General features: G+C 56.3%; 3 protein-coding genes across 4 annotated transcripts; 2 read left to right on the plus strand and 1 right to left on the minus strand.

Annotated features, from left to right (window-relative positions):
• The first annotated feature begins 1,578 nt into the window (after nt 1-1,578).
• Nucleotides 1,579-4,714, plus strand: FAM110D (family with sequence similarity 110 member D). The gene is made up of 2 exons (XM_019650125.1): nt 1,579-1,681; nt 3,494-4,714. Exon 2 carries the CDS (start codon nt 3,588-3,590, stop codon nt 4,404-4,406), a length of 819 nt encoding a protein of 272 aa, XP_019505670.1. The 5' UTR covers nt 1,579-1,681; nt 3,494-3,587; the 3' UTR covers nt 4,407-4,714.
• A 1,083-nt stretch (nt 4,715-5,797) lies between these two features.
• On the minus strand, nt 5,798-12,525 carry CUNH1orf232 (chromosome unknown C1orf232 homolog). Of its 2 annotated transcripts, XM_019650104.1 has the most exons (7): nt 12,322-12,525; nt 12,128-12,200; nt 11,684-11,834; nt 8,950-9,052; nt 7,501-7,605; nt 7,288-7,385; nt 5,798-6,137 (listed from the first exon to the last, which is right to left on the minus strand). In XM_019650104.1, the coding sequence occupies exons 1-7, from the start codon at nt 12,331-12,333 to the stop codon at nt 5,843-5,845; spliced, it is 837 nt and encodes a 278-aa protein (XP_019505649.1). In that variant the 5' UTR covers nt 12,334-12,525; the 3' UTR covers nt 5,798-5,842. The 2 variants fall into 2 exon arrangements, with proteins under 2 accessions (XP_019505649.1, XP_019505650.1); XM_019650105.1 differs by lacking the exon at nt 12,322-12,525 and having other exon boundaries at nt 11,655-11,834; nt 12,128-12,303.
• On the plus strand, nt 10,417-11,380 carry ZNF593 (zinc finger protein 593). Its single transcript, XM_019650103.1, has 3 exons — nt 10,417-10,702; nt 10,930-10,992; nt 11,083-11,380. Exons 1-3 carry the CDS (start codon nt 10,503-10,505, stop codon nt 11,222-11,224), a joined length of 405 nt encoding a protein of 134 aa, XP_019505648.1. The 5' UTR covers nt 10,417-10,502; the 3' UTR covers nt 11,225-11,380.
• Nucleotides 12,526-12,554: the final 29 nt, after the last annotated feature.

Here is a 12,554-nt window from a genome sequence, read left to right on the forward strand (position 1 = left end):
GCCTCAGTCTCTTCCGCTGTCAAATGGGGAAAATAAACCTATCCCCCAAAGATTGTCCTGGGGATGAATTGTGATAATGTACATAAAAGCATTTTGTAAAGGTTGCCGGTGTGACTCCAGCATGGGATGGTGGGCTATGCCCACCCACAACTAAGGTTGAACACGGCACCTTGAGCTGAGCGGCCCTGAGCTGCCCATGGGCGGCAGGCTGGATGGCGACTGGACTTGGAGCTGAGCTAGCTGCGCCCTCCACAACGAAGATTGAAGGACAACAACTTGGCTGTTCTCCTTCCCCATTCCCCAACACTGTTCCCCTTCCTCAATTCCCCAATAAGATCTTTAAAATTAAATAAATTAATTAATTAAATAAATAAAAGCATTTTATAAAGTGCTGTAACAACGCAATATGGAACTATCATGGACAAAACAATAATAACAATCGCTTTAAGTAATAAAAATCTCCAAGAGATAGGCCTCTGGTTTTCAGATTTATTACCTTACTTGACAGGCAGAGGTGCAGTGGAAAGAGTGGATTTGGGATTGGGCTCCAGCAAGTCTCTCCCCTTTACCTGATCCTGTTTCCTTACCCATCAGGGTAGTCACCCCTGCTGGGCCCCTGTCTGGGGTCTTTGGAGGGACAAAGGAGATCAGACAGCACAGGTGTGAATGTGCTTTGCAAATGTTAAAAAGTGCTAGAAGGGAGGGAGAGGGGTTTGTGAAAAGTAAGTGGCTAGAGTAGAGCAGGGACCCTTTGGCAGGGAATAGGTCTTTGAGTTCTGAGAGCTGCAAAGTTTACCTGCTGGGGAGAGGGGAGGAGCTCTCCTGGTACCAGCACTGTGAGGACAGGACCCTCCTTGAGACTTGAGGCGCCAGATAAGAAACTGTGCCAGCTTTAGAAGTCCCCAAGTTGGGGCAGAAGAGGAAGAAGGCCAAAGGACCCAGGCATGGCCCCAGAATCATCTCTTCATCCTCCTCCTGACAGCCAATCCCATTTGCCATCAGAGGACTTCGGGCAGAGGCATCTCCAGTGAGCTCCCAGGTGACCTTCATGCCAAGACTTGCTGGGACAGGCTCACCCTGAACATCTGCAGCACCATCGTCCCCACCCTTAGGCTGCAGATTCCTGGCCTCACCCTTAGGGAGAGCAGGCTTGACATCATCCTCACACCGGAACCAGGACAGGTCTAAGCCTGCTACAGGGGGAAAAAGGCACAGTCAACTAGAACCCTGCTGTCTTCCCGTTCCAACCAAGAGGATTTGCCAAGGCCTGGCAGAGGGGGCTGACCCCATGTGAACAGCTTATCCCCTCCCCAAGCCTCTTGAGGAAGCCTGGGAATCAGGAGACCTCGTTTGGGGTCCTGGCTGTGCCCCAAGTTCACTGTGCCTCTGTGCAAATCACTTTACCTGTCAGGGCCTGTGTGACCATCTGTAAAATAAAGGAACTGGACCTGGTCCATAGGCCCTCTCCAACGCTGAGACTGTGACCAGGAAGGAGTTAACAGAGGCCAGGCGCCGGGTCAGGAAGGCAAGGGTTAATCTGGGGGGGTGGAGGCTCTCTCTCCCTTTTCCTGTGGAGAGTGAGGTTTGGCTGCCACCAAAGTTACTTCTAGTCCCTGCTGTCCCTCCTGCCCTCAGTCTGGCCCTGCCCAGGGACCCCTGCATTTAGCCTCCCCACACAGAGGTGAGTACATCCTGAGTTCAGGGCTGGGGTGGGAGGGCACCCAGGGACCAAAGGCAGGGAGGCTGGCACCAAGCCAGTGAGCACAGTCCCCCAGCCTGTGTCCAGAGCGAAGCCTTGGGCAAGGTTTGGACCACTAACCCCAGGACTGGGAGAAAGTGGGCGAAGGGATAGAGGGCACGAGGATGTCTGCCAGGCACCTAGGACGGAACATCTGTGGCTGGGCATCAAGGCCAGCGCAGAAGGCAGGGAAGCGACAGTAGACAGCTGACTATTTTGGTTCCTATGTTTAGGGACTTTTTATAGCCTTGCGCTTGGGGCTGGGAAGAGGAGGAGGGGAGGAAGGGATGTGAGGGTACCCATGAGGTGAGACAAGCACAGTGCCCTCCTAGGACCTTGGAATCTGACCCATTGCCTGGTATAGTCCCTGGGAGCCAGGAAGTTTCCCAGTCACCAATTATCTATGGGCTGACTTACTAAACACTAGGCGCGCGTGCGTGCGTGCGTGTGTGTGTGTGTGTGTGTGTGTGTGTGTGTGTGAAGCTGAACAGGTTGTGCTGGGGTGAGTGGGGTTGACAGGGTCTCTGCCCCATGGCCCCTCACTGAGGCCCCCCTCCCCCATGCCTGATAAGTTCTGTTCCTTTGTTGCCTCCAGACCTGAGGTCCCCTCAGCCCCCAGAACTGACACATCCCTCTCAGATGAATAGAAGATGGGAGGGTGGGGGGTAAGGGGGCAGGAGTGGGGTAGGGTGTGCTGAGCCGTGTGGGTGGCCCATTCTGTTACTGCCAAGGGAACTGTCAGCTCTTGATTTACAGCCCCTTCTGGCCCCCATCCCCTGCAGAAGAGAGGTGAAGAAGGGTCATGGGGTCTCAGGATAAGAGCAGGGCAGGGACCCTGAGGGCAGATTTCTGGGAGTGTAAGTTTTGGGAAGAATTAGTGGAAGAAAAATTTTTAGTGAGGCAAGAGGCCCTTCTCTCATGGAAATTGCTCGGCTTTATAGCAGCAGGAATACAAGCAAAGAAAAAAGAAGGCTGTTCTGATAGGCAAGTGAGAGATCCATTCTGAACCAGTTCTGGACTGCAAGGCAGGAAACCTGAGTTTCAGTTCAGGCCCCTAACTCAGTAAGACCGAAGCAAGCCCCCTCCTCTCTAAGCAAGCCCCCTCCTCTCTGGGCCGCTTCCCCATCTATAAAATGGAAATGCAGAGGTAGATAATGTGATGTTTATATTTGGGCATTCTGGAATTCCCTTGGCAGGGGCACAGAGCCGGTGGTGGCTGACATGACCTTGTGATCACCGCCCTCTCCTTCCCAATGGCCCTGCTGGGCCTGGGCAGGGCAGTTGGCTGCAATTACTGGAGGCTCCTACCCAGTGGTTAAATCCCTGACCTTGGTGCTTGGGGGCGGGAAGGGTGGGCCCTGCTGGAGCCAGCCTGTGGCTGGGAATCCTCCTTGTCTTGGACTTCAAGTTGCTGGGTTGGGAAGAGGTATTTTTTCCGGTTAAGGCCACTTTCGGGAATTGGGCCGGGACCAGCCCAATTTCCTTTTCCAAGTGTCCTACATGTTGATGCCTGCTTGGCGTGGCCTTGTGGCCAGACTGGGACACCCTCAAAGGGGCATATGTTTCTGGGTGGCTAGGGAGCCCCTGCCCACTGTCTTTGAGAGTTGGGGGGAGCCTGAGCCTCTGTTCTCAGAAGCATGGCACCGGCTGACTTGGATGGGGGGAGGGGTGGCTGCTGATCCTCTTCCCAGGAATGCCTGCAGGAGAGGGGCAGGGACATCTATTCTCCCCGTGACCATTCCTCTTTCCCTGCAGGCCCCAGAGAGCCTCAGCCAATTGTTCTCAGAAACGCAAATAGCTCCCTACCTCCAGGGGCTTATGGAGCACTGTCCTGCCCAGCTCTGCTAAGATGCTCCTGGCCTCTCCCTCCACCCCATCCAAGGGACGGACCCCCAGCGCCGTGGAGAGGCTGGAGGCCGACAAAGCCAAGTATGTCAAGACGCACCAGGTGATAGCGCGACGCCAGGAACCAGCTCTGCGCGGGGGTCCTGGGCCGCTTACGCCACACCCCTGCAATGAGCTGGGGTCCCCTGCATCGCCTAGGACGCCCAGGACCGCCCGCCGGGGTAGCGGCAGGCGTCTACCAAGGCCGGACTCTCTCATCTTCTACCGCCAGAAGCGGGACTGCAAGGCTTCGGTGAACAAAGAGAACGCTAAGGGCCAGGGGCTGGTGCGGCGCCTCTTCCTGGGCACCCCCCGAGACGCCGCCTCGAGCAGCCCGGGCCCAACGGAGCGACCCACGGCTCCTGGGGGTTGGGCCGCGCCCCAAGATGCCCCGGAAGCGGCCGGAAAGCGGGCGCTGTGCCCCACGTGCTCCCTGCCCCTGTCGGAAAAGGAGCGCTTCTTTAACTATTGCGGCCTGGAGCGCGCGCTGGTGGAGGTGCTGGGCGCCGAGCGTTTCTCTCCGCAAAGCTGGGGCGCCGACGCCAGCCCTCAGCCCGAAACGTCCCCGCCGCCCGGCTCCGGGGACACCAGCGACTGGACGTCCAGCGATGGCGACGCGAATCGCTCGGACCGTGCGGGCGGAGGCGGCGGCAGCTCAGAGGCGGCGGGCTCCGCGCGGGACGGGCGCCCCCCGGTGTCGGTGGTGGAGCGCAACGCGCGCGTCATCCAGTGGTTGTACCGCTGCCAGCGCGCCCGCGGCCCGCCGCGCGAGTCGGAGGTGTGACCGCGGCCGCTCGGGAGCAGGCTCCCCGGAAGTCTGGGGCTGGGAGAGGGGCAGGGGGTGATCGTGGGGCTGGACCCGGGCACTGGCAGGGGTGCCCTGCCTCTGACGCGCAGGGTGCCTGTGGGCAAGCCCACCCTTCTGGATCTCTGCTTACCCAAGTGAACCATGGGGGCATGGGACAAAATTATGCCGAAGGCCCTTCCCAGCACAGACGGCGGAGAGGGAGGGGATGGCCTCGTGGCCGGGTCTGGGGAGTGAAGGATTGGCCTGGGAATTCAGAGAACCTGCTGAATAAAGTAAAAGCGTTATTTAAAGGAGTCGTGAGGTCGATGTTGAGGAAAGCGGCAGGACAGGTTTGTGTGGTGAACTGTGTGGGGTTTGGAGTGAGTTCCAGGTTGACTGTGTGACTCTGGCCGAGCACTTAAACTCTGAACTGCAGCAGCACCTCTCAGTGATCAAAATATTTTTTAAATGGTCGTCAAGCTCATGGCAATGTGCCCAGCACATAGGACATACTCAATAAACGATAGCTGCTATAACCAACCACTCCCGACTGTAGCTGCTGCCACTCACGCTATTACGATCACCTCCTCCACCAGCCCCCAGGGCGGTTCAAACTGGAGCCGCGAGCCGGGGATACTGCCTTTGAGGGATTCTAGGGTGGGGCCTGCTCTAGAAATCTGGGGTCCACCGGCGCCAAGGCCCCCATTCCTGGAGCTTTGCTGCCCCCTTTTGGTTACTAGGTGTGAAGGGCTGAGATACCGGGGATCCAGAATTGGACAATAAAGGAAGGGATCGTTCAAACCGGGATTTTGCCAACCCGCAGCCTCACACCTACCACTGTCATTCTTTCCCTCAAAGACACACCAAGTCACCTGTTTTCCTCACACGTTTGCACCCCTAAGTCTTTGTTGACGGTCTTCCTCCCTTTGCCTGGGTTACCTTCCCCTTTCTCTCCACTCATCCTTCTAAGATTACATGTTCATTCTCCCTCAGGAATTCCTGAATTCCCCAGTCGGCCTCATTTCCCCTGAGCTCTCAACTACAGCCCTATTTTTGAGCCTCAATTGTCACTGCGTGGTAGTCTCTGACCTCCTAGTGCAGGGACAGCGCACATAGTAGGACCACCGGCAACGTTTGTCGAATTAAAAGAGGCTGGACTGAGCGATGGTGTCTGTCCTGTGGTGTTTTCCAGCTCCCTGGAAAGCTGTACCCTAAATCTAACACAATCTATCCTGATAACCAGGCAGTCTCTGGTTATTTTCTACCTGCATGTTTGTGGGGTAAGAGGGGAGGAGCCCTTCAGCTGGAGCCCATCCTGAGGTCGCCCATCTAAAAGCAGCCTTCCCCGCTGACAAAAGTACGCGGTCACACAGGCTGTCGGGCCAGGGTTTTTATGGGGATGGGGAGGAGGGGCAGCCAGTTCGGCCTTCCGGCTAGTCACTCTTGGGCACAGCCTTCACCCTCATCTCGGCCAGTTTGTGGGTGAGGAAGCCCCACTTGAAGCCAGCCGCCGAGTCGGCCTCCTGCGGCTCCGGGTGCTCGGTGGCTTCCTCCGCAGCCTCGTCCCCGGCTTCAGGGTCAGGCTCCGAGGTGGATTCGGCGGCGCGCAGCATGGACGCCGCAGCCGACTGCGGCTGCTGCCACTTGCTGGCGAACACGTCCCAGAATCCGGGCCCGCGCGGCTCCGCCTCCGCCGTCGCTTGCGAGGACGCCTGCGCCGCCAACGGGCTGCGGGAAACAGGTGGGGTCAGAGGCAGGGGCTTAGAGAAGGGTCTCCGAGAGAGGCGCGAGGGGAAGTGAGGGAAGCCAGAGGAACCAAGTCTGGGAAGCTCGGGGTGGAGCCCTAAGAAAGGGGCGTGGTCCCACGAAGCGTGAGACGGGGCGGAGCTAAGTCCCAGGGGAGCGGGCGAGGTCAGATTCCGGAAGTGGTGGTCCGGAAAGCCAAAGGTGGACCCTTAAAGAGGTCGGGTGGGGGTTGGGATCCGGTTCTGGGATGGAGGGAAAATGAGGGGGGAGGATGGGTGGAGAGACCCCAAGGGAAGGAGACAAGTCTAGATTAGAGGCTTAGGGGAAGGGGGATCGTGAGGTAGCAGGGAGATGTGGGAGTAAGGGCTTGAGGTGGGACCTCTTCTGAGGAAGAGTCCTACAAGAGCTGGGAGGAAGAGGGAGGGAAAGAGGATAAGCTAGGGAATAGAGATGGGTGGGTCAGGAAGCCCTAGGGGAGAAAGGAGTAGAGGAGCGTCAAAGGGAGAGTTTGGGCTGGAGGTAGGGGCAGAGATGGAGGCTGTGCCAGAGATAGAGCTAGGAGGAAGACGGAGGCCCTGGGTCTGACCCCCTAACCCCCAGCATCAAAGACCTGCTGACTGGTTCCTAAACTAGTGTGCCTTAGGTCCTCAGGGAGCTTGCAGAAAATCTAGATTCCAGGCCTCAGCCCATACCCGCTGAAGCAAAATCTTTGAAGGAGAGTCTGGACATTTGTGTTTGTCACAAGCTTCCTAGGAGGATGAGGATTTAGACCAGTATTTGGAAACCACTGATCAGAATTATCCTCTGTTCCAAGCATCTAAAGGTTTTCTCCTGGGTTCCCTGATTCTAGGAAGATAACCCCTACCACATGGATAGGGAGAGACAGCCCATAATACCTTCTAGCACATCAGACCCAAAAGCTGGTAAATTCCTCCTGAGATCTAACCTAATCTCCCAGAGATACTATTTTGGCCTCTTTCCTCCTGAGAAAAATGGGAACAGCCAGGAGCTGGCCCATCCCAGCCCTCTGTGGTCCAAAAGACAGACAAACAGACCAGATAGAAAGGGCATGGAGAAGGGGATCCCAGACCCATTCCAGAAACCGCCCTCCCTCCCCCCTACACACACATACTGGTCAGCACAGGGATCCGGTGGCAGCAGCTTGTCCTCATCTTCTTTGTTAAACAGAGATGACATTGTCAGCCAACCTTTCACCCCGACCCCCTGAACCTGGGAGGGAGGGGCTGAGAGTTAGGGAGGGGCCACAGCACCACCACCCAGGACTCCACAGCAGCCTCTGCCAGGCTCCCCAGGGGTGCTTTGGAAGGAGGGAGAGAGAACTCACCCGGCGGGCCAGCTGTGTCATAGGATTGAAGGCTTCTGGAGTCGGTTCTGCCATCTCAGACTCCACTAATGCTGGGTTCTCCCTCTGGGACACAAGATCCCCACCCTGCATGAGAGAGGCCCCAGAGGAATGGCAACTCCCTCCCCCGCTGCTAGCCTGGTACACACAAACCAGGCACCCCAAACTCCACAGAACTAAATACACACCTAGTCCCCTCACACCCTCTACAAATGCATACAGGTATTCCTCTACACAAAGCTACCAGTCACATACATCACCTGTATAGAAAATCTTTGCAGACACCCTTGTGGACACACACCTGCCCACCCACAAACACTTCCATACACACCCAAAAACATGTAGACATGGGTATGCACAATAATGTAGACACACACCTGTACATGAGCATGCTTCCACATGGCTACATCTCTTCACCTGTATGTATCTGTACATGCTGTGAGGCACCTATACAAGGACACATACACAATTATACCATTCACACCTGTGCATATATACAACTGCAGACAGCTGCATAGAGGCCCACCTGGAGCACAGAAAACCTCTCCACTCATCCACAGACACCAAAACACAGATATACACACTCAAATACTGTACACAAACCATACAAACCAAACAGCTGTTAATTCTGTACAGAGGCATACAGGCATAGATTTCGGCCCAAATTGCACACACCTGAAAATATTTATACCCAGTTCACACCTGCACATACACCTTCACTGGGGATTCCACATGGATGTCAATCCTAATACTGACCCACAAATACTTCTACACATGCCCAACCCTGGACACCAGCCTGGCTAGATATATACTTACACACATACACACACACACACACACACACACACACACACACACACCACAGAATGTGTTCCTGCCTCTGCCACTTCTATTTGTGCAACTGCCACGTATCACAGCCTCTAGATGTAAGAGTGTTTCAGAGCCTTTTCAGTTTTTTTAATGTCAGGACAAACATGGTCCAAGTGTGGCTCTGATCTGATGCTGCTTCAGTGACCCTCAGAGTACAAGTGTCACTTTCCCTACCTCCAGTACCAGAAAGCTCACTTCCCCTCAAGGTAAGCCGTCCCATTTCTGCTCAGCTCTGCCCATTAAAAAGTTTTGTGGAGCTGAATGTACCCTGTGTGGCCATTGCCCACTGAACCTAGAAGGATCTCTTCCATGTGGCAACCTTGGAGATCTCTGGAGACAGTGACCTCTCCTCTAGTGTCCCCCAAGTCTTCTTTCTCAGTTTTCTTGGACCTCTGGGCTTTCTGACACTGCACCATGCCATTTGTTGTCCCTGAATGTGCTGATTCCTTCTGCACAAATGTGCCTCTCCCTTTCTGAGCCTGCCCCTTGCCCTTCTTTGTACCTTTCACTCCTGCTGCCCCTCTTTCCACACCCCACCCAGCAAGCATGGATGATACCCACCTCCTCTGCCAGTTCCTCCTCAGATTCCCCACTCAGGGTCTGTAGCACTTTGGATTTGTAGGTTTTCCAGAAGGCCTGGTTCATGGCTGCAGGGAAAACGGGCCTGGCACCCAGGCACAGGAAGGCAGTGGCTCAGTGGGCACCCAGTGGGTCTGGCTTCAGGAACTTGGTGAGGCCAAGAGCCTGTCCCAAGGATCAGGTGACTGCATTAAAGATGCACCAGCCTCCCCAGCTGGCACAGTGCCCAGCAAGTGAACCAATCCAAAAGAGTCGGGATGGGGGTGGGACAGAGCGAGCTTATTCCACCTTAGCCCCTTGGCATGACCCATATTGGCCAAGAATAATGAAGACATCTCTTTCTACAGAGGCCTAGGAGTTCTTGAATTTGATCTCTTGGAATGTTTCCAGAAAAGTCCTCTTCCATTCACAAAGTCCATTTCCAAAGTCCTTGGGCCCAGGACCCACACTGGTGCCTCTGTGACTGTAGCCACACCAGCTGTACCCTCAGCAGGGCCCTGCCCTATGTCCCCACTTAGCCTCTATGAACTGAAGTGGGAAGATCCCAAGACCCTCAGTCAGCGGCTCCGGCTTACATTTCACTGTTTTGTCTGGGTTGGAAACTGATTCCTCTCCCCAGGGATGCACGTGCCTGTCTCCCTGTTTCCTGGCAACAGGTTCCAAAGAGCTGGAGCCCCTGAATTATTGCTGAGCTGCTCTGGTCAGCCTGGAAGGCACCAGGCTCTGGTAAATGGGAAAAGGCTTCTCTGGTTCTCTCCCCACTCTAAGCACACAACACGTAGGCTGTATCTCTCTCTGCCTTTGCTGCCAGCCTACCCCTGGGAGTCTAGGGCTCAGAGAAAGGGGGCAAAAATAGGTGGTCCTTTTATGAGCACCTCCCTTTCTCGTGGGAGGAGCTGATCCCTCTTAAATCTACCAGGATACCTGAGTACTGTGATCTCTGGGGAGGGACACCCTCTCCCTCACAGATTTGGCTGGGGGTGGATGGAGGATAAAGACCCAAGGGAATAAATGGGGAGCGGTGAGAAGTGGCGAGGGCTTTGTCAGGGACTGGAGGTATCTTGGGAAGTCCTATGGGGGCTGGGATCCCAAATGTATTCATCTTATTCATTTATTAATCTATTCACATCACAGACATTTTTCTCTGCCTCCCGGAGATAAACATTCCACCTCCACCTCTGAGTCTAAGATCTGGGAACCTGGAAGGAATGATAGGGCCGGAAGATAACGCTGAGATAGGTGGTGCAGGGCGGGACAGGCAGGGCAGAGGGACGCTCGCCAGCGACCGTCCGCATGGCCTTTTCACGCCCGCAAGTTGGGACACTTCGTTGGGCTCTGCTCAGAGCGCTGTCACTGGCATCGATGGCCGCTGGGGGTCGCTCAAGGTGCGGCCCGCGCAAGTGACGTCATCAGAGGCGGTCGGCCGGGGACTGCCCCGCCCCCGAGCGTCGTATAACGTCATTGAACAGTCCGGAAGCGCCCACACGTGTACTCCCATCTCCACTCTGGGTGCTCCTGCCCCGCTGTCAGTAGCCATGGGTCGCTCCCGCCGGACGGGCGCGCACCGAGCGCACTCTTTAGCCCGCCAGATGAAGGCGAAGCGGCGGCGGCCGGACCTGGATGAAATTCACCGCGAGCTGCGGCCCCAGGTTTCCATACGGCCTCGGCCAGACCCGGGCGCTGAGCCCGACCCCGATCTCCCAGGGGGCGGCCTGCATCGCTGTCTGGCCTGCGCGTAAGTCCCGGTCGGGCCCGGCCTGGGAGGAGAAGGGTCCGTAGTATGGGCCGGGGCTGTGAGGTCCGGGCCTCGGAACGCACGGGGACTCGTGGGTCTGCCGGCCTCCAATCCCTTTAGAACCGGAGCTTGGCGTCAGGAAATGAGCTAGGGTCAGGGAGACATACGTACCTACCTGAGAGGCATCAATCACCTCCTCACTCTCTTCCAACCTCCCATCGCTACAGGAGGTACTTCATCGATTCTGCCACCCTGAAGACCCACTTCCGATCCAAAGACCACAAGAAAAGGTATGAAGGAATAAGGAGAGGATTGATGGATGGGTGCCAGGTGGACAGGGCTCGCATCTGGTCAGCTCCCAATTCCTTTTTTCCTCCCAGGTTAAAGCAGCTGAGCGTGGAGCCCTACAGTCAGGAAGAGGCTGAGAGGGCAGCAGGTATGGGCTCCTACGTGCCACCCCAGCGGCTGGCAGTGCCCACAGAAGTATCCACTGAGGTTCCTGAGATGGACACATCTACCTGACATGGCCTGAGGATGCAAGGCAGAGGAGCTGCCCATGGACAGTGATGCAGGGCTAGGCTGGGAGAGACTGTGCCAACGTCTTTTGGCCCTGGGTTTGCCGAGTGGATGGCCTCTTCTGAGTGCCCTCCCCCTTGAATAAAGGAACTGCATAAAGAAGGCTTGCTTCTGACTCCCTAACTTTCAGGCAAACCCCCCTCCCCCCAAACTCCTGCCCTGTAAGGGTTTCTCTACTACTCTTGTGTACAGGGTCTATTCCCCACTTGGTCCAGCTTTGAAACCTGCATCCTTGCCTTCCCACAGGGGTCCTGGCATCAGCTGGAGCCCCCAGGTGGAGGGGCGGGGTGTAGGATCCGGTTTATACTGTCCTGCTTCCAACTAAGGCAGAAAAGAAGTGGGCTCCCAAGATTGTAGCCCCTGAGGAGTTACCTACCCCCAGAACCCAGGTGAGAGGCTGCCCACTTCATCATGGAGCCTGTGGCGGTGGCTGTTGCCCCACCATCTTCCAGACAGCATAGCAGGAGCCACCCAGCCCGAGGACAGCCAGCAGTGTAGCCACAATCCCAGGCAGTGGACTCCTGGGCTCTGCCTTCAGCTCCCCGGCTACCTGCATCTGTGAATGTACAAAGGGTCCACCTGAAGGGTCAATTGAGACTTCAAGCAAGGTTGTGGGGGGTGTGGGGGGGAAGGGGCTGAGAAGGTACAGCTGGGTGAGGGAGACGTGGCTGCCATTGCTGCCCTAGCGAGATTCCACCCCAATTCCTTTTGCTTCACTGCCTATCTGGGTCCTGGCTACTCAGGCGGCAGGGAACGTGACAGCCTGGCTTGCCTGTTGGAGGTGACAACCCAGCCATGGTAGGGGGAGAAAGGGGTCGGTGCCAGAAGCTATTGGTTAGGGGTACTTACCTGTAGCACCCGGAAGTAGCCAGGCGTCAGGCGTCGAAATCGCATGGTGGATGCCACTAATCTTCCTGGCATCCTGTTGGGTGGAAGCAGGAATGAGGACCACTGGTGTTCATGGTACCAAGAAGTGGAAATCAGGGCATAGAGGTTTTTGGCCTCTCATATGCATGAGAGCCATGCTCTCAGATGATACTCACCAGTGTCTGCATCAGTCTGGCAAGGGGCAGGGCAGCTGGACCTTTAAATCTGGTCCCTTCCCCCACCTGCCTGCCCTGCCAGCCTTAGGAGCAGCTGTCAGGAGAGATCAGCATCAGGCCTGAGCAGCACCTCCCCCACCTACCCAGCTGGCTGACTGGGCTGGGTAGGCAGGAGAGGCCTTGCCCGACAGGGCTCAGTAGTCTCAGGCCTGGACCAGGTACTGGGAGGGCCT

Source organism: Hipposideros armiger, unplaced genomic scaffold (assembly GCF_001890085.2).
Source record: "Hipposideros armiger isolate ML-2016 unplaced genomic scaffold, ASM189008v1 scaffold_138, whole genome shotgun sequence".
NCBI classification, from domain to species: Eukaryota; Metazoa; Chordata; class Mammalia; order Chiroptera; family Hipposideridae; genus Hipposideros; species Hipposideros armiger.